Raw genomic sequence first — 20981 nt, 5'->3', positions numbered from 1 at the left:
AAAAATAATACATAGAGAAATATGACAAGATCAGAATCTGCCCTGCCTTAATGCAGCATGAAAGAACAGTTTAATAAGGGGAAGGAAAATGGAACATTATCTCATTTGTGGGGAGGGAGTGAAGGGAATGAATTAAGGCCACAACAAAATTCAACTGAAGAATTGCTAAATGAAGCTCTGAGTGGGCAAAATGAAAAATCAATGAAGGAACGGAGGGGAAAAGGTACATTTTTCATCTTCATGATGCTTGATTGGGTTTGTGGAAATTCATTTTCAATTAATGTGCCTTGTGGCATTCAGCCAGGCTACATATGAACAAGGCACATATTTTAATCAATTTTTTTTCTATTAAGTTTGAAGTAATATATAATAATAGAACTATGCTATTCAAAAGAATCCATTGAAACTGTCTTCTGAGGTAAAATAATCTAATTTGGTATGATTTCTATCTTTTATTAAAGATAACCTAACTTCTCTTTAAGGAGAGCAACTGATTCTCCAGGGTGCCTAAAAATGACTTGGCTATAAAAATGTCAAGTAAGGGTGGATAAACTGGCTTCCCAATCTGAGTGCTTTCACTGAGAAGGCAGGAAGGATGTGCACTGGGTACCTGGCCTTTGCAGGGTTAGCCCTCGATGCTGAGAAACGAACTCAGGTGGTTATCCTCACTCAACGAGGATCCAAGAGATTCACCATTTGTTCATCCCCTCAACAAGCACCTAGACGTTGGTGGGGCCAAGACCTCAACTCAAGAAAGACTCTCTCTATTGGGAGAGGCCCAGGCTCTTTTATTCACACCTTCCTGCTGGTCAGAGGTTTGTCTGCCCCCATCCTTCCTGAGGCAACAAACTAGCACTGCATTGCTGCCCTAAAAGTGAGGAGAGGATGGGAAGAAGGTTGGCATGAGCTCTTTAACAAAAAACCTGCAAGGACCCTCATTCTTCAGGCTGTTCATTTCCCTGTGACTTTAGAGGAGGCAGGTGGAATGGAGAAGTGGGGAAGCAGCTGATTTATCCCTGTGCTTTCTCTGATGAATCCAGTCAAACTAGATCAGTGTTCCCTGGACTCACCCTATGCTTTCTGGCCTCCATGTTTTTGTTTTTATTTATTCTATATCTTGTCTGGTATAACCCTTCCCACTCATTCAATTCCTGCCTTGAAAAATTCAAGCTATCCTGCAAGACCCAGTCCAACACCACCTCCTCCCTGAAGTCTCTCCGCCCACACCAAATTTAGTACTGATTTATAGGCACTGTGCTATTAGCACTTGGCATGCATGCTCTCAGTGGCCCTTACAGCCACCTTATAATCATCCGTGGAGGAAGGCCTATGATGATTATTCTTATTTTATTGATTAGGAATCAGAATCTTGGAAAGGATAAGTCATTTGTTCAAGATACAAAGCCTGATCAGGAGCAGAGGCAGGATGCAAAGCCAGATTTCATTTACTTAGGGCCTTCAAACTTAACCACTATGCGGTTCTGCTTCTGTGTTCCCAGTACACAAAGCTCACAACTGGACGTATCACTTATTCTGTCTCAGACCTGAGGAGTTGAAATGTCAGCCAGAAAGTCCTCTGAGAGCAGGAACTCATGTTTATTTCTGGACTCAGTTCACAAAAGATACTTTTGTGTTTACTAACTGTCCCATCAGAGGAGAGCTCCCTGTGTGCTATTCCTGGCTCTGCCTCAATCCCACTCCCACTAAGCAAAGGCCTGGGTTTTCCTTTAGACTTCAGCAGAGGGGCAGGAGGACAGAAGTATTCAAAGACAGTGGCACAGGGCAAAGAAGTACAATTTACAAAGGTGACATTTAAAAAAATGGTTTTAAGAAACAAGCTTTCATGAGCGAAAAAAAAAAAGATGCCTTAGTCATACCATATGCAAAAAAAATAAATCCCACATGGATTATTCTTTATCAAATAAATATTTATTGAACACCTCCTTCAGGGCAGTGACCATGCCAAGTATCAGGGATACAGCCATGAGCACAACAGACAAAAGTCCCTGCCTGCATAGAGCTTACATTCTAGCAATGAGAAAACAACAAAATAAATAAGTAAAACTGACAGGAGAAGTACAAAGTGCATTAGCAGGCAATAAGTGCTACATGAAAAAATGGAGTAGGGAAAGGATGGAAGGGATGGGCACATGGGGCATAATTAAAGACCTAAAGAAGAAAAACAAAACTTCAAAACAGTTACAGAAGATATCTTTACAACAAACAAGATGTACAGCAGAGCACAAAAGGACTGATAACTTTACCAAGATTTAAAAGTCGTACAATATGAGACACCACAAACAAGCACCATTGACTAGGTCACCCAAATGTTTTTGATAAGTGATTAATATTAATAATATGGAGAGTTTATACAAACCAGCAGGAGAAAAGATAAAAACCTAATATAAACATGAACAGAGGATGTATTATCACCCATATACATGAAGGAGGACACCTGAATGGTCAAGGAGCTTATGAAAAGTTGCTCAGTCAAGAGATCTGGAATGGGTAGAAGTCACGCTGACGCAAATTAAAATTAAAACAATGAGATGCTATTTCATAACTGGACAAAATTATAGTCCACACAGTGCCAGGTGGTGATGAGCATTTGGAGAATTCTGCCCTCTCATATATGACGTAATGTAGGAATGCTTTGGAAAGCACATGAGCAGTATCCAGTAAAGCTAAGCTGCATCAACCCCACACCCTGGCCATTCCTCCTGCAAGGGTATTTCCCAGTTAGAGAAGATGGAGGCATGTTTGATGCAGTTTGTTGAATAATAAACCTGGGAAACTAATAAATGTCTATCAACAGGTTAGACAAATTACAATACATTCAGATAAAAATATACTAGGCAGCCAATGAAATAAATAATTTAAATGTATATGTAATAACATCAAAAACAAAACAAGAAAAAAAGAGTAATTTGCAGCTGGGTACCATGCACACACCTGTAATCTCGGCAACTCAGGTGGCTAAGGCAGGAGGATCACAACTTAAAGGCAAACCTCAACAACTTAGTGAGAACTTGTCTCAAAATTTTTAAAAGGGCTGAAGATGTAGCTCGATGGTAGAGCACCCCAGGGTTCAATCCTCAGTACTACACACACACACACACACACACACACACACACACATACAGAGTAAGTTGCAAAATGTGTATAATATGATTTATTTTCTACAGTATAGATTAAAATCTATGCAAAAATTTTCAACACAAAATAAGCCATATACTAATAATAAACACATATCTCTGTACTAAAAGTATGGATTCATGGCCTGGATAGACACCAAATTGCCTCTGAAGGAGAAGGAAGGGTAGAAGTGGGAAAAGGGGTAGAATTGGATGGAATTAAAAAAAAAAAAGAAGAACCTGTTCTTTATCTGCAATGTTTCCTTTTATTTTAAAAAAATAGAAACAAAAACATGTCAAAATGTCAGCATTTTTTAATTCTAGAAAATGGTATGTGGAGTTTTTTATTGTTATCTCTAATTTTCTTTAGCTTGATTTTTTTCCCCCAAATCAAAAAACTGAGAAGAAGCTAGCTTTGGAGTCGAAGACCTTGGAGTGGAACCAGCACCACCATTATTTGTTGAGAGACTTCTGGCTACTTATTTTCTAAGACTGTAAGCCTCAGTTTCCTGGACTTACAAAATAGAGTAATGGAAACCACTCAGAGGGGGTGAATGTGGGAATGTGAGGTCTGTATACACAGCCTTGAAAAAAGAGACATGCTCAACAGCTGGTAGGGACCTGGAACATGAACTACTCAGCCTCATGAACTTCCTAGGGACAGAAAATGGTCAGCCAGGTCTCTGAGAATAGTTCAAAGCAAATGAGAAACAAGTTCAATAAAGAGAACATGGATTCAGTGACATTTACAAAGAAAAGACCTTCTCCCTAGGGAAGACACTGGTGCCATGAAAACATTAATCAAGCTCTATCATCAAGTGCACTGTGATAGTTCTTGCAAGAATACGTAGAGAACAAAGGTTCACACAATTATGCTCCTTCTAATAGTTTTGCATTTTGGATAAAGTATTAAGGTTTTTAAAACAAGGATGTAACTAATACCATATTTAACATTAGACTTCAAAACTCTAACATTTTCATATACTATAAATAAATTCTGCCTCAAACTATCAAGGAGCACCTCCTTTGGGTGGGAGCATCCAGACAGGAGAGGAGATGCAGTTAAGGGCAGGGCGAGGGAGGCTGGGGATGGGGTGCGTTTGAACACACAACTCGGGTTTTGCTAGGCAGTAATTCAAGTTCCTACCACATCCCCAGGCAAGAAAGAAGTGAACTGGAGGACACCAGAAAAGGCAGAGAAGAGCAGCTGAATACCAGTTGTGTGAGGAAGGAACGCAGATTTGAGAAGATCATGAATTAGCCCAGGACCACGGCCAGGATGAGAGGAAGCTGTAATGAGGCTCTAGGCCATAATATTTAGGAGGTACTCTAAGGTTAATAGAGATGCTTGGACCTCTACTATCTGCTCCCCAAAACAAGGCCTTTCTGGCCTCCAGGTATTGTCCATATCCAAAAGAGAGAAGAAACAGGGGAGCCCACCTCCTAGGGGACTCAGCTGGTGCTCCACTATCTCTGAAGGTCATGGCACTCCCTTCATTCCGATTATCGCACCTTTTGAAAATGGGTAATGAATCTATTCCACTAGAACAAATGCCAGAGACTTTTCCACCAGAGACTTAGAAAAACATGGGATGAGTAGAGGAATTCCTGGAAACAGTGTAAGTCACCGCCACAGTGTAGCGTCCAGGTGAGCTGTTCTTCAAGCTCACTCCAGGTCCTGCGGAACTCTGGATGCTCAGAAGGGTGTGTGGGATCCATGTTTAAATGGAGCACCAGGCACAGGGTAAACTGGTTGCAGCTACTTAGTAGCAGTTAATTTCAGAAGTGGCTGAAGCAAGTAGGGAATGACTGGAAAGGGGCCGGATAGAAATATCAAAATGAAAGACTAAGGGCAAATGCGGACAAGAAAACATCTGCATACCTGCTTTTCCACAAAGATGTGAGGGGAGAGAACTATCCAGTGTCAGAGGCATGGTGGGCCTCCCCATGAACTACCTCCATTAGCCCAGTCCACTGGTTTACAGAAGCTAATACCCCCTTCACCAAGACTGCTGCTGCAACGACCAACTAGTTCCCAGCAACACTGTTAAGTTTTGATGAAAAACCAGCACTTGTGGATGTCCAGAAAGACCTCTATAAAAATAAAGTATACATGAGCTATATTTCACTTCAGTATATTTTAGCCAAATAGTTTCATCAGACATACTTCTCTTTCCATGAGGTTTGTTGAACTGTCCAATCTGGCAAAATGCCCAGGTTGGATAAACTTTCCTTAAACAAACAAGGAGAGAGAGCCTACTAGTGTTGATACCCATTCGGAAAGGACACCTGAGGGCCACTTCCCAAATGCAATCACACTACAGGGACATGACACTGCTTGTCTTTTGTGAGGTGTGATCCAGTGGGGCACACTTCCTTCTCAGGGCACTGAAGTTCTTCAAGTTCTCTTCCCATCACTATATCTGGTGTTCTCAGCAGCTTTTCCATAAGAAAGGATTCATGTTCCAAGATCCTAGGTCAATCTACACTTCCTGAATTATGGTGAGTAGTCTTTTTCATTGTGGTTCTTTCCTGATGTCTGAGAACCTAAATGTCTAAAAAGTGCTCTGTGGATCTCGGATTTCTCCAGACTCTGCAGTTTTATGATGTACAAGTTGAGGTCACAGTATGTGGGTGTTTTCACAAATGAGAGCCCCACAGGATCCAATTTTCTTTTGAATAGAATGTCCTTCCTCTTTTGTTCCTTGGCTCATCACAGTAAATACCACCTCTTCCTGCAGAGGGCGTACAAGTGTTCTTCTAATCAGGAGCAGCAGAGGGAATCGCTTCCACACAGAGCAGAATACCAGTGTATCATCTTCCAAAGAGCCGTAGACTAAATCTGGAGAAGAGCTCGTGCGACATGATCTGGAGACAGTTGAATTGAGTGGATTAGGGATGAGGGCTTAGTGCTACAGCTCCTTCCCCTACCCCAACCTGGCTGATTATCAGAGACGAGAAACAGAATCCTCTAAACAGGACATTTGGCCAAAGTGTGTTTCTGTGTGGCACACTCCAGTGCACCACAACAACTTTGAAATGAACTGTGACAGCAAATGGTTGAGCCAATTAAAATGGAAGTTTCTTGGGAAGAATTTAAATTTTAAAAATTGCATTGCATGTAAATATTCTACTCAATAGTCTGATGGCTAAGCTAAAGATCAGCACAGAGTCCAGAAGGAAAGAGAACAGAGTACCAAAAGATCTGATTTTGCCCTCACGGCCTCCAAAAGGAAAAAACAGCAGCCCTGAGTATTGGTCAGTACTTTAATCAGCTACACTTGCTTTCAGTCACTTCCCTGTACTGAAGGTGTACACAGCAAGAAGACATTCACCAGCAGTAATAGTAATAGCAGCAGCTAGTATTTATTGGGCATTCCCTATGTTCCAATTAACACAATGCTTTATTAGACATCATCTCATTTAACTCTTACCCAAAAATCTCTCAGATAATGATATTAACCTCATTTTATAGACAACAAAATGAATAACTTTTCAGGTTACTTTTTATTGTCATCCCTAACAATCTCCAATCTCCGCCCACAAGAGGTACTTGTGTGACTCATGGACTGGGGAGATAAGTTCAGGGGCTCCACACAGAACAGACAAGGGAAGCCCTGTTTGGCCAATTGGCCAAGGAACCAGAAACTCAAAGTCGCTACTCTCTGAAGAGCCACATGTCATCCGTCCCCCTTCCCCACCCCCATTCAGTTTGTTTCCCCAAGGAACTGTCATCACATTATGATGAGGGCATCATCACTCTGAAAAGGGCCTAAGAGATGGTGAGCAAAGACTTTGAAAAATATTGGATAGGAATTGAGAAACCATTTTGCTGTGTCTTCCACTTCAGAAGTGGTCATTGTTAATATGATTTCACCAAGGCATTCTGTTTGTTTTGTTTGTTTGGCGGTACTAGGATTGAACCTGGCTCGCTCTACCACTGAGTCATAACCCCAGTCCTTTTTACTTTTTATTTTGAGACCAGCGTCTTGATAAGTTGCTCAGGCTGCCTCAAACTTGCAATCCTCCTGCCTTAACCTCCTAAATCCCTGGCATTACAGGTGTGCATCAAGTCTAGCTTGTTTGTCTCTTTTCTAAAGAGGTACAGTATAGCCAAGTGTAAGGTCCTCTGATAAATAGAAGAAGATTGTTTAAACCAGGAGGAGAGCAGATACACCCAGATGTGCACAGTGGGAAAAGGATCCAGGAGAACCACTCAGTCTCTGTGTTAAGTGTTAGGTTCCCAGCCTCCAAGGACATTATGTAGACTGGATTCTGTAAACTTCAGTCTCTATTCTCTGTTTAACAAGGACATCTCAGTCCCCTTTGTAATATCATCCCTCCAGGATTGATCTGGATGACTATAGAAAGATGTTATGATCTGCATACCCCCAAGCCAATACAGCATTAAGAACAAGTTTTTATAGAATCCTCCCAGGACCCAGGATCTAGGGGTTGGCAAGGAATAAAGCTTGTCTGACAAGACCTGGATAGTTTCAGACTTAGACCAGCTTTCTCATTTTAGTGCTCTAATCCCTGATGACTAGTCCCCTGGGCTTTCTTCCATGGAGACCTTCTTACTCCAAGTTCACCAGCAGCTTTCCCCTCAGGTCTAGGAGCTTCCCAGGGAGGCTGGCTGAATTCATGAAAAACATGAAACCCAACAGGGGGAGTCAGGCCACTGCTATGAAAATCCGGGGCATGGGTCTCAACCCTGGCTGCAGTCTGGAATCACTTGTAGAGTAAAAAAGCAGCCTAAAAGGCCCACAGTACCCAGTCTGCACAGGTGGGGCTTTTGTTGATGTCATTGTTGTTTTGCATACTATTTTTGTCAGACCCAGAATCAGCTAAGAGAGCTAGTGATGGGAAGAAGAAGCTTGACCTCCATGACAAACGACATAATCCTGTAGAAAGACCTAGACTAGTGCAGGTACTTACCCTACACTTTTCAGAAGACACTGTTCTTTTTGCTTTTTTTTTTTTTTTTCAATGAATTGACCCCTTCAAATATGTACTCAACTCTAGATAGGGCAAAGGGGAGGAAGGTGAATGGAGGGGGAATGGAGATAGGAAAGATGGTGGAATGAGATGGACATCATTACCGTAAGTACATGTATGAAGACACAAATGGTGTGCCTATAGTTTGTGTTCAACCAGAGATATGAAAAATTGTGTTCTATATTTGTAATATAAATTTTAATGCATTCTGCTGTTATATATAACAAATTAAAATTAAAAAAGAAAAAAAATATGTACTCATCCTACATTTCAAAAGGTCCCCTCCCCACCCTAAACCCTTCTTATATAGTACAAGTCCTTATGTCCCACACAATGGAAATTATGACATTACTGAACTAAGGACTATAAAATGTGGGCCAGTCACTTTTTATTTAGATTACTATCATTACCACTATTTTTATGAGATGATATCCTACAGGGGTGGAAAAGATAGATTGCTTAATATTTAAGGTTTCCAAGAGCCTCAGTAGTAGTACCTGGACATTTTGAGCTGAAAAAAAGAAGCCAATCAAATTAATAAGTTTCTTCATAGACATTAAGACCAAAATGACACTAGAGGTAGATGGAAACTGGATTCCCATCCTTGCTAAAGGTGGAGCTGTGGTGCATACAAGCTTTCAGATTCAGCATGAAGGAAAGAAAACTGTCCCTAATATCTGCTTGAAGGCTGGCTCTATCCTAGGCCAAATTGGCCTCTTTCCTCTCTCTTTCTCTTTCAGTAGCAAGTGTTTCCAGATAAAAATATACTTCTCTTCTAAAGCCAGAATTCAAGAACTCACACTGACCAATTCAGTCATCTGGATTTTTCAAAACTTGGCCCAAGTGATCTGGAGGGATTTAGTTATGGTTTAGCTGATTTCACTCATTATGCAAAGTAATAATGCTGAGATCATAAGAAGGGGCACATCATAGGAAACAACAAAAAATTCTTTATATAAAGGTACTGGATTTCCTCCACACAGCCTTTCAGATGACAGAACACAGAATTCTGTTGGAACACTGAAGAGCTCCTCACTCGACTTCTTACTTCATGAGGAAGACACCCTTGGTGAAGGGCTACATACCTTCCCAATATCAGAAACGTTTTCTATATTTTGAATGAAGCACTGAAATTTTTTTCTTGCAAGTGCCACCCAGTGGTTCTGGCCTGGCTCTGCCTCATAATATAGACCAAAATATACTTCCTCTTCTGCTTTCTAAGAGCACAGCTCTCACAGTGCTCCTTGGTTATGTCCTCCCCAATTTCTCCAACCAGTGTCCCCATTATCAGAACTCTCAACTCCTTCCAACCTGGTCCTGCTCTTCTGAAAGTGCTCATTTGTCAATGCCGCTTTTCCATGTTTCTAACTTTAAGAAAAAAAATGTGTATTTCCATAAATGTATACACAGCTGAGATTTTTCAACAATTCTTTTGTTGTAGAAGTTAAATGGTATACTAGAAAAATACGATCATTTTTACTATTTGATTTAGGTCATTTAAATTCAGAAAAAAAAAGCAGCATTCTTTTTTTAAGTCTCCATTCACTGTTAAAACCCAGATAGCCCCTAGGTGGCGCCAACTCTAAAGGCGCCATCCTTATGAGTGACTGGGCTTTCTGAATGCAGAGAGAACACAGCATGGACATTGATATATGTACATGCTCCCCTATACATACATACACACACACACACACACACACACACACACACACACAGTTGGCATTTTGTCTCCACACCTGTGGATTTAACCAACCTCAGCTTGAGTATATTTAAAAAAAATAAAAATTGCATCTGTACTGCACATGTACAGATTTTTTTCTTGTCATTAGTCCCTAAACAACACTGCATAAACTATTTACATAGCCTTGACACTGCATTAGGTATTATAAGTAATCTGGAGATCATCTGAAGTACACGGAAGGATCACATAAATTGTATGCAAGGGATCTGAGTATTCAAGGATTTTGGTATCTTTGGGGAGTCCTAGAGCCAAAAGTCTCATTTACTGAGACATAATCAGGTGTATGCACATGCATGTTACCCCACTTCATTCAAACTGGTACCTTCATTCTAATCTGGCAGGTTACAAAGCAGAGAAGTCTATACTTCCTTTCAAGTGTCTTTATAACAAAGTCTATCTAATTTTGCTACCACTCTAAAACCCTTACATATAAGGATTTATCTGCTTCAAAAGCCAATCAGTGTGAAGTTTTGTTTTATGGTTTTCCAACATGTCACATGAGAATAGTATAGTCTCCTGCAGTGAGGAGGAAGAAATGCAGCTCCCACAGGTAAGGAGTCCCATGGGAGACAACAAGAGATCACCTTTGCCCCAGACTTCCAGTGTGTGAAATTCAAAAGCAGAAAAAGTATGCCCTGAAAGCCAAGGTTCACTGAGATGGAACTGTAACAAGTGATGCCTCCCCTTGGGAAATACCTCTGAGATCTACCTAGTGCTGATGGCAGGCCAGAATCACCCCTGTGGCCACTGCTTGGGGTGGAAATCAGACAAAGGTACGGCCTAGCTTCTCCTTAACTGATTCCACTTCTCCCCAGAGACTTTTGTGCAAGCTCATAAAAGACATGATTCACATGGTATGGTTGGGCTTCTCTTCTGGGGACAAAATTCTATCTGGGTGACATGTGTGCTTATCCTATAGCCAATAAAAAACGTGTCCCTCCTCACCCTTCTAATTCACTGACTTTAACTCCACCACACTAACATCCCCAATATTTTATGGGTTAATAAAACACATAAACTTTGAATGTTGTCTACCATGTGTATGAATTATTTATCAGAAGTAAACTTTTAATTTTAATAATTCACTAATAAAACAGATATCTCTTTAGGGTTGTGCTTAGTATTAGGCAAAAAAAAAATTTTTTTTTCAGTTCTCCAGTGACAAACAAATGTTGAATTGAATTAATGCCTTTTCTTCTCTTTTGCAAGTTAGAGAATTTAACCCAAGGGATTTCTTATAACCCCATTAGCACTGACTATTCTTTTTCTATCAAACTACAATAATATGTGACAGACTTTACAACAGCATGGACTCTCCTCTATCAAGTCAGCACAAGAGGGAGAGAGATGAACAACACTGACCAAGCCCAAAGATCTCTTCTTTCCTCTTAGAGAAATGTACGTGTTCAACTTACCTGCTTTTTCTCATTTAGAAAAAAGGTAAAACATCCCCAGAAGAATAAATATGTGACTTCATTTCAAAAATGTTATAGAGATCATTATGAAAGAGAAAGGACTACAGAAAAAAGAAACCATGAAGAACAGGAGTGAGAGAGAAAACGGAGTTGGGAGAAAAGAGAGAAGCAGACAAGGAAAGGGAGTGTGAGGAGCAGCACAGGAAGAGGCACTCAAACATGGAGAAAGGACAGCAGTGGCGGCTGGGAGGGAGAGGCAGGCGGGTCTGGGAGGCTGCAGCGCCCTGAGCTCAAGTCAACCTCTCTGTTCACACCACAGAGGGTATCTCTGTCCTCCTAGACGGGTGCATTTATGAACCCACTTGCCTTCACAGCTTTCTAACTGCAATACTTTGTGTGGAGAAAGCCCTCTTTTAGAAGGATAATCACCAGACATATGAAGAAATCCCTGCCTGGGTAAGTTCATGTGGGAGCCAGAGGAAACTGCTGAGAGAGCCACATCCATTCTAGGGCTGAAGTCTCCCCACCACAGGAAGCACTCCTGGTCCCAAGGCTTTGCGCTGCTGCTTACCTCTTCAACCATCTGCTTGACTTTCTTCTGCTGGCAATGCACCATGTCATCTAGGTGTCTGATCCGTTCTCGCAGGCTGGCTGATGCCTCCTCCAGCTGTTGATACCTAACACAGGGAGAAAAAAAGCAACTGAGTCCTAAACCAATGTAGTCACACCAGCACAGGTCACCACTTTGTAGAAATACTGCCAAAGAAACTCCAAGACAGGCTCTTCTTACAGTGCACAACCTAGATGACTAGAAGGAAGACAGGACTTTTCCAAGTTCCCACTTTCAAGTTGTATCCTATGTAAAGCCAATTGCTACACCTTCCAGGGAAAGAGAATTTTTTTTTCCACTCACAGGTATAATAGCAGAAAAGGAAATATAACATGCAGTATAGAAAGATGTACCCAGAAATATGGAAAAGACAGTAGTCAGGGTTAATACAGGATTGGAGCATCCAGTTGCCATGATTAGAAAGACAGAGAGGGAGAGTCTAGCAACACAATAAAATATGTGAAATCCAGGGCAAGAGTCCTAGAAAAGCTGGAGTCAGAGTTAGCCTATACATAATTTATTTGGGATAAACAGAGAACATGTTGAAAGACCTTCTCCACATCAAAACAGAGTTGCTCAGGTCACAGAGCATTTCATACTTTTGTTTTGAAATAGCACAAATGATTCTCTGACTTTGGTTCAAAGAAATCAAAGGAGCCCCAGATGACTCTAGCCTTGGGGGCCCCCAGCATGGAGCATTAGAGGAAGGGTTTGGTAGTCTGCACCACTCAGCTCTGCCAGTCCCTCCTCAATACTACAGTTAAAAAAAAAAAAAAAACACTTCTATAACCTTGACAACTCTGAAGTTACATAAGAGGAAGGAAGGGGCTGGGGCTGGGGCTCAGTGGTAGAACACTCATCTAGCATGGGTGAGGCACTGGGTTCGATCCTCAGCACCACATAGAGATAAATAAATAAAGGTATTGTGTCCAACTACAACTAAAACATTTTTAAAAAAGAGGAAGGAAAACAGGTATTTTTTTCAGCATATACTAAGTGGTGGGAAGTATGGTCTAAAGTTCCGTCCTAATGTGATCCAATAAGAGGGACCATGCTTTCAACATTATCACCCTTTCCGCCTTTAAAAAAAGAATTCTCATTTGACAGTCTAGTAAAGAGCCTCAGGGAAGTTAAGTGACTCACTCAAAGTGCTCCAATATTCCAGCCTCCTTTCCTTTGAGGGACAGCCATGGGAGGGCCACTGCTCTGCCTTTCCATATCTAGAGGGAAAGTGGACGACTCCCATATTTTCCATCCAGGGTTTTATATGCCCATAACCAAAGGGCAATCCAAGGTTTAGAAACAAACAAAAGCATTTTAAAATTAATTTCCAGGACAAACAGTATTAGTCATAGTTGATGAGCTTTCTCATCAACAAGGTACATCCTGCAGAGTTCAAGGCTCGGGAGAACATTTATAGATTGAACTTTTGCACTTGCAGCATCTTTGATGTGCTTGAGTGTGCCCAACAACTAGTGCAGGGGAAAGATGGATGTAAGTGCCTAAAAGAACCTGCTCCACACTGGAAGCTCTCAATCCAATGTCACCTTGTATAAGTTTCTAGTAAGTGAAAACCACATGAGTGAAAACGCAAGGGTCAAATGAGCCCACAAGAACAGAGCATACCTACCTTTGATATTCACAACGTGACAAAGGGCATTTCCTCTTACCTTTCCTTGTCAGAATCAGTGATTTCCCCTGACATTTCTGTTTCATGCTCCAGGAGTTGGAGTTGCAGTTGATGCCGTTCCTAAAATCAATACAAATTGTAATCAATGGATCAGTAGCTACACAGCAGATATGCACATGTCAAGCAATTCCAGCTCTAGTGACTCCAGGTCTGTATGACACCCCCCTGGGCTTTCCACACCACTCGCACAGAGTCCAAAGTTCAAAGGTGCCAGATCTGTTGATGTGCATTTACAGCTGTATTTATGGATTTAGTGACAAGTACCCTGGATAAAACCACATTCAAGATTTTTTTAATATTTATTTTTTTAGTCATAGTTGGATACAATACCTTTATTTTATTTATTTATTTTTGTGTGGTGCGAGGATCGAACCCAGGGTCTCGCATGTGCTAGGCGAGTGCTCTACCGCTGAGCCACAACCCAGCTCCAAGATTTTTTAAAAAGTATTCCATCAGCCCAAGCCCTAAATAGTGCTAATCAATGCTCCAAGTTAGTAGCTCTGGGATTCTGGTGATGTCCTATGTTCTAACCTAGCAGTGTTTACACAGGTATCACTTCTAAAAAATGTACTGTGGTTAGAATAATGGTCCTCTCAAAGATATCCATGTCCTATAAGCATGTCATCTTATACATAAAAGGGAACTTACAAAGTTCCCTAGATGTGGTGAAGGATCTCTGGGCCCTTACTAGAAGGAAGCATTAGTTAGACTCAGAAAAGTTGGAAGATACTACAGTGCTGGCTCTGAAGCTGGAGGAAGGGAACATAAGCCAAGGAATACAGGAGTCCTTAGAAGATAGAAGAGGTAAGGAAATGGATGTTCTAGAGCTTCTGACAGGAATCCAGCCCTGCCAACATCTTGAGTTGAGGACTTCTCACTTCCAGAACGGAAAAAGAATAAATTGGTGTTGTTTTATGCCACTAACTTTGTGGTAATTTGTTACAACCATAATAAGAAACATATCCTTCATCATATATATGTAAATTTTAAAGTTTACCTTAAAAAAAGTAAGAATTTGGACAATTATTTCTTTGGAGAAAGTAGAAAAATGTTAAAGCGTGGTGCTCATCATCACTGAAATTGTACTAGAAATTCATTATAAATGTCAATGTGATACATTCCCTTAAAGTGGAAGCTTATCAAGTCCTGCTCACTCAGTGGGAGGAGAGTATTTTACTTTCAATCCTCTTCTAAGAACTACTGTGCCTCATCTTTATGTTCAGGAATTCTCTTCAATAAACTCCTACAAATTTTATAGATACCAAACCTCTTTTCCACCAAGTTATTAAAAGCAAATCTTTGAAACTTTACCTCCCACTCCTGTTCCCAAGGGGAAAGCAGGAGGGGCCAGAAGTCTCCACCCTGGCCAGGGTACATTGGGAAAATGAGGGAAGGCTGTCTTTTGCTGGGGCTTTGTTAATGTTTTCAAGACTCCACAGCAGACACATATTCATAAGGCCTGGCCTAGGCAGAATGTGCACCCTATCTGTGTACTATGCCATCAGCTCTCCACTACACAAGTAGAGGGTCACACAATAGGACAAGACCTAACTACAGAACGTGATAAAAATTCTATTTTTAAACACTGAGATACAACCAACCTTCAGTGTACACTGCACAAAAGTTTCTTTCATTTGTCTACACTTGTGAAGGTTATCTGTTCCTGAGGAGACCCTGGGGGAGCACATTCCTTAGATTTTCACTGAATAGAAACAAAGATGCTTCCAATATCACACTCAGTGAGAGAAACAGAAATGAGGTATGAAGTAGAGAAGCCATTCAAAAGCACACAGTTTGTCCTCCAGCAAAATCCAAAAGTAGAGGAGAGCAGGACACAAACACTGCCACCGTTCCCGCCTGTGGACACACTGCTCACATGCAGTGAGCGGGACAGAGATCTGGCCAGATGCCTGCTTGCAAAGATTTATCCCTGAAGGGGAAAGAGCCTAAGTGTGTATATCTAATCTTAGCTAAATAAAGGAAGCATTTCTGTAGTCTAAATGGACAGGAAGATTTAGAGAAAGGACAATAAATTTTTAGTCACTAAAGAAAAAGCCAACAGAATTTGAAGAACCTTTTGTGCTCCCTTAAGTACTGGCAAAGAAGGCTGGCCTCACCCCCTTCCTGGCCTTCCCTCCCATTTGCCTCACATAAGGGCTGCATATGGAAATCAGTGGGAGCAAACTAGAAACTTGCAGAAAGCCAAGGGTACCAAGAAGACCACTTATAAGATGGGCCCTGCAAAGGGAAAGCTCCTGGGGCAGACACTTAGGCAAAACTGTAGCAAAATAAAAATTGAGGTCATAAATTATTAAGCCCTTTATCATGTGCCAGGTACTATGCTCAGTTAGCATTTGGCATGGACTTTCCCCCCTCATTTATATCTCACAAAAGCCATTAGGATAAGAACTAATATTATCAGTATTTTCAGAAGAGGAAACTGGGTTTTAGAAAACACAACTAGAAAGACAGGCAAGTTCCAAACCCTGGGTCTGTCTGATTTTAAACACTGTGTTCTTACCACACACATATACTCTTTCTGGAAGATTCTTTGCTGCCGAAGCCACCTCTCCAATACTGCCTGCTTTTTATGCAGCAGTAGAAACTGCCATCTAGACACTGTGTTTGACTTAACCAGCATATTCTGCTTTGTAGGAGAATGGTGATCAGGGGAACATTCACCCAGGTTCTAGAAAGTGCCCCTATTGTCGCATCTTCACTACTGTGATCACCTCCAGTCAATACTGATATTATTCCTAAATGAGCAACAAAGTACATGTGGGATTCTGTTTCCCAGGAGTAGAGGTGAGAGCATAACTCCCAAATTAGGATATTTGCTCAAAAGGAGCCTTCAGTGAACTCAGAAGCTCCACAGCCCTGAATTTAATGCAGTTTCCCCTCTGATTAGAACTCACCTTGTGAGAGGGCTGTAAAGGGGTTATGTGGCAGATACCGAGGGGGATGTAAAGGGACCTTTCCTCTAAAAAACAAGGAAGCCTGGGCTGTGACCTTGCTCATTGTCATTTCCCCGTCTCCATCATCAGTTGGAAGATTCTCAGCATGCAGAATGAGTTACAGGGTGCTAATAATGTCCGTCTTGACAGGTCACCTCTATCTGCAACCTAGTAGGCACCTAGAGAGCCAGTGCTTTCCCTGAAACCAGCCACAGCTTTGGCCCTGAACTCCTGGGCCATCCCCAGGAAGTCAGTGTTAGGTGCTAAATGTCACCCATTCTTCCTCTTCCTTCCTGTCCTCTGTCCCCTCTCCTACCCCTCTCCCCTTTTTTCCACTTCCTGTCTAGTTTCCAGCCTCTTCCCTTTCTCTAGAGGGTTTCATTATCTCAGCTGTGCTCCTACTTCCCAGGCCCCTATCCCCACCCCTCAGCCTGTTTACCACTCCCACAGAGAATGTGGCTTTCCCAGCTCCTCCCAGTCCCTAGTCTCAGGGAAAAGTCAACATGCCCCAGACGCATGCCCCATAAACAACAGGATTGGGGTGTTGGCTGAACATCCAAATAGGGCTGGATTACTCAATGAGTAAACTATATGCCTGCCTGGAGTATTAGCAAAGCATGGATGCTAAAAATAAAATTAAATTAAATTAAAAAAGGAGTTTTTGTAAAGAATTTCATGTATAATATTTTTAAAGGCATGGAAATTAAGTAATCAAAGTTACTAAGGGAAAAATTTGAATTCTATTGGACTTCTCATATTTTATTTTATAGTTTTTTAAATTGCAAACTGGGGAGCTGAGAGGAATCAGTGTTGAGGGCTTCTGTATTTTCAGATAGGCCTGCAAAGCACCTGCAGAAATGCAGCAGAGGCTGGGAAAGTGGGCAACTGTGTCTAGTACCTTCTCCATGCGTTCAATGAGTCTGTCCAGCTCCCCAATCCTCTGGTCTTTCTCCTCCAGGCTGATCTCTGCTGCTTGCATTTTTTTATTGGCTTCTTCAATTGCTTTCAGAAAACTGTTGGTTTCTTCCTGCAAAAGAAATATCCTGTCCTCAGTATAGGCATGGACTACCTAGGCTACTACAAACAGCTCTGGCCTTGGTAGACCATGATTTCCTGTAAAAGTCAAACCTCAGGAACTAATTTCTGACAAAAGATGATATCAACTTCTGTGATTCTGGTTCTCAATTCTGAATAAAGACTTATCATGTGGTTTTCTAATGGGCCTCAACTCTATTTCTCCTTTTCTGCTTGAAAACGTATGTACAAAAGGCATAAAGAACCTGTGACAGTTCAAGTAACCTTGAGCAGATTCACAGAATGTCATTGTATTTGCCAACAGTATAAAAGGAATTAGGGCCATATCTGGATTGGAATGCAGAATTCCCAGATCTTTATCCCATACTGCAACCCACCAACTCACTCTTAAGGGGAAAAAAACACAAAAAACAAAAAAGCAACCCAACTCAGTCATCTGACACATTTACTAAGCCTCTAAGGATGCAGACAAGGCAGACATGGAGTCCCTGCCTGCAAAGAATGTACACTGTCCTATGAAAGCAAGACATGAGACACAACTCAACGCTGTGACAGGTACAAAAAAATTCCACAGCAGAGAGCAGAGATGGAGTGGCTTCCCAAGGACTGAGGACATTTCTAGATGCATGAATGGAAGAGACCCAGGCACGGAGAGGGTGGCACTTACAGGGGATTTAGGAAGCCCAAGAAGATTCTTGGACGGAGAGGCAGAGATTTCAGGTAGAAAGGAGATGCTGCCACAAGGTTAGCTGAGAAAGGCATGCATTTAGAGACCAAGACTTGGGCTACTCTGAGCAGGGAAGGGGATGAATGAAGGCAGGAAGTGGAGAGAGGAGGGAAGTGGATGAGCAACAAATTCCCTGATCCCTACCACTTCCATCCCGCTGTCCCTGTAAGAAACCTGACCCTTACACCTCGTGTCCCAGGTTCCAGTGGGTGCTGCCCCTACGCACCAGGAGCGCCTCCTTCTCGGCACTGTGCTTCCGCTGCTCCTCATGCAGCCTCTCTTCATACTGGCTGTACAGCTTCTTGGTCATCTCTCTCATCACCTCAGCATTGGCTTCTTGAGAAGATTCCACCTGCAAAGAGACTCATTTCAAGAACTGCAGTTTTTGCAGGTCCCAGGGCCATCAGCAGCTTTCCCTGTGGGTATTTGGTGCATGGACACACAGAGTTAGGGAGCAGGTCACCCAAAGCTCTCAGTAGAGGGAAGCAGCAGAAACTCTCAGGACAGGGAGGGAAGGAACAAGGAAGATGGGTGAGCAGGGCACAAACTAAAGTGGCACTGTACACTGATTTTTTTTAGGATGTTCAGGACAAAGGTGGTCCACATGCATGAATTTTTCAAAAGGTAGAAACTTAGCTTCTCTGCACAATCCTATTAATTACGTTAGCTAAGCCAGTCTGTAGGTCAGACTTTATTTAAGTTTAAATAAGAAATATGGACTCTCCCTTCCCCACCTGTGTCCCTTCCCAAATGTTACATTTGGAAGCACTTTGACCTAGTGGGGATACTAATTTGGGCACTTTAATTGGCCTGAATGGGCACAGCTTGGAAGATGAGATGACTCAGTAGCACTGAGGGTGGGCAGGGCTGAGACTGGGGGAGCTGGGGCTTCCTTTCTGACCAGGCCTCGTTCTCACACGTGAACTCTGTGCCGTGGATCTCATGTCACTGGGGGCTTGCTCCCATGCTCCTTCCAGGTGAAGGAATGTTCAACCAAGAAAGCTGAGTCTGCAGCATGCATAGCCTCAGGATAAGGGAGGAGTCCTTCAACCTCCACAGGTTAAGTGATGTTTACTCCAAAGGTGTGACGTTGTCTCTTTTGACACCCTTTAATTCTCTGTCTCATCACTAAGCAAGTGTTGGCACCAAGAACCACCAAATGGAAACTCCTAGGCAGAGGTTATCATTTATCTGAGAGTCTTGGTCCATGGCACACGGACTGCAGAAAAGGGCTCTGTCCCAGAGGCCAGATCACTCCACATTCAGGTGGTGCGAAAAACCCTGAGTTCCCGTAACATTTTTTTCTTTTTATTTGGGAGATAAAATAAGAGAAAGGGTAGGGGAAAGAACCCTCTTGAACTCCCCTGGTGAGCATAAAAATAAGCATCAATCTATGAAACAGGCCTAGACTTGGAAGCCTGGATTCCAGAAGCAACAAGACCGCCAAGCGGCCTAATGATGTCCCTCCATGTCTGGTGACATGCCACCCAGAGCAAACCGGAATACACAGAGCAAACGTGCATAGTAAACACTCAGTAAGTATTTGTAGAATAAATAGGCAGATACAGATCCTGTGTTCAGGAAAAGGCTTCATTCAGTCATTTCAGACTTTTTTTTTCAGCAACAAATCTTTTTAGTTCAAGCCTCGCCCTGAGGGATTGCCCACAAGGGGGAGAAATTTTAACCAAAAAGAGAAAGGAGAAAAGGAAATAGAAGACTTGAAGACTGGAGGTGAGAGAAGAAGGGAAAGGTTAGTAGGACATGGGGGGTCACGGACTTTACCTTCAGTTTCAGCAGCTGGTTCTCCACTTGCGCCACCTCTAACTGCCTCTGCTTTTCCCGTAGCTTGTCCATCGATGCTTCATACGTCTGCTGCAAATTTCTGATTTGATCCTTAATGTTGCTGTTTTCCAAAGTAACATCCACAAGGGTTTTCTATTTGGATGAAAATTAAAACAAAACCACATCTAGGTGTGAGAAAACATAGCCAGGGTCTTGTGCTACCACATCCCTTTGTCGGACCACCCTGGGACCTGCTGTTTGAGGGACTAAGGGCCTCCCACAGTGGTAACATGGTCTGCCGTCCTGTGGCCTGGTGGACCAGCTAGCCTCCCCCATAACCTCCCACAGCTGTTGCCAACACCACCTGCCACTGCCTAGGATGGATAGAAGTGGATTACAATGGAGTCTTTCCAAGGAAAAATGACTATAATACCTCACTTCTCATGGGGAAAAAAAAAAACAGGCTTTAAAATAGTACAGTAAAATCCCATTAGTAAATCCAAACTCAAATAATAATTTTCACTGTGATAGAAGTATAAATATCTATTTTCTTCTTTTTTCCTGTATTTTCCATATCCACACAATGAAATTAGAAAACAAAATATAGGCTTTACAGAATGAAGAAATCCCCCTCTTTCTTAAAAGGGCCCTAACTTCCCATCACTGCCCACAGGGATGTTAACAACGTGGCTGACACAACTCTGAGCCTCCCCCCACCTCGCTCCCCCCTCTGCTCCTCCCTCTCCCCCAAGTGCATCACCTTCCTCTCTTAGGCAAGAAGGGTGGTGATAAAGAACTACAGAGGAAGGAACAGAGGTTACTAACTTAGACAAGTGCCAGGCAAGTGTCAAGAGCCTGGTGATTATTGCTTTAGGCCACCCACTGGGGCAAAAAT

General features: G+C 42.2%; 1 protein-coding gene across 2 annotated transcripts in view; it reads right to left on the bottom strand.

Moving 5' to 3' along the window:
* The window catches only part of Myzap (myocardial zonula adherens protein), an 86364-nt gene that overhangs the window by 30301 nt on the left and 35082 nt on the right, over positions 1–20981 (bottom strand). Inside the window, exons 6-11 of one of the 2 annotated variants that reach the window (XM_071608311.1) lie at positions 20087–20239; positions 18531–18656; positions 17441–17569; positions 13569–13648; positions 11860–11965; positions 1914–6002 (exon numbers count right to left, since the gene is read on the bottom strand). In XM_071608311.1, coding sequence (XP_071464412.1) covers positions 5949–6002; positions 11860–11965; positions 13569–13648; positions 17441–17569; positions 18531–18656; positions 20087–20239 — 648 coding nt within the window. In that variant the 3' untranslated portion in view covers positions 1914–5948. Of the gene's footprint in view, positions 1–1913; positions 6003–11859; positions 11966–13568; positions 13649–17440; positions 17570–18530; positions 18657–20086; positions 20240–20981 lie in introns of those variants that run through there. The other variant, XM_027925005.2, reaches the window with a different exon arrangement.

Source organism: Marmota flaviventris, chromosome 2 (assembly GCF_047511675.1).
Source record: "Marmota flaviventris isolate mMarFla1 chromosome 2, mMarFla1.hap1, whole genome shotgun sequence".
In the NCBI taxonomy this organism is placed as follows: Eukaryota; Metazoa; Chordata; class Mammalia; order Rodentia; family Sciuridae; genus Marmota; species Marmota flaviventris.
Note: the sequence above shows the minus strand (reverse complement) of the source record. Positions and strands in the feature narration are given on the sequence as shown.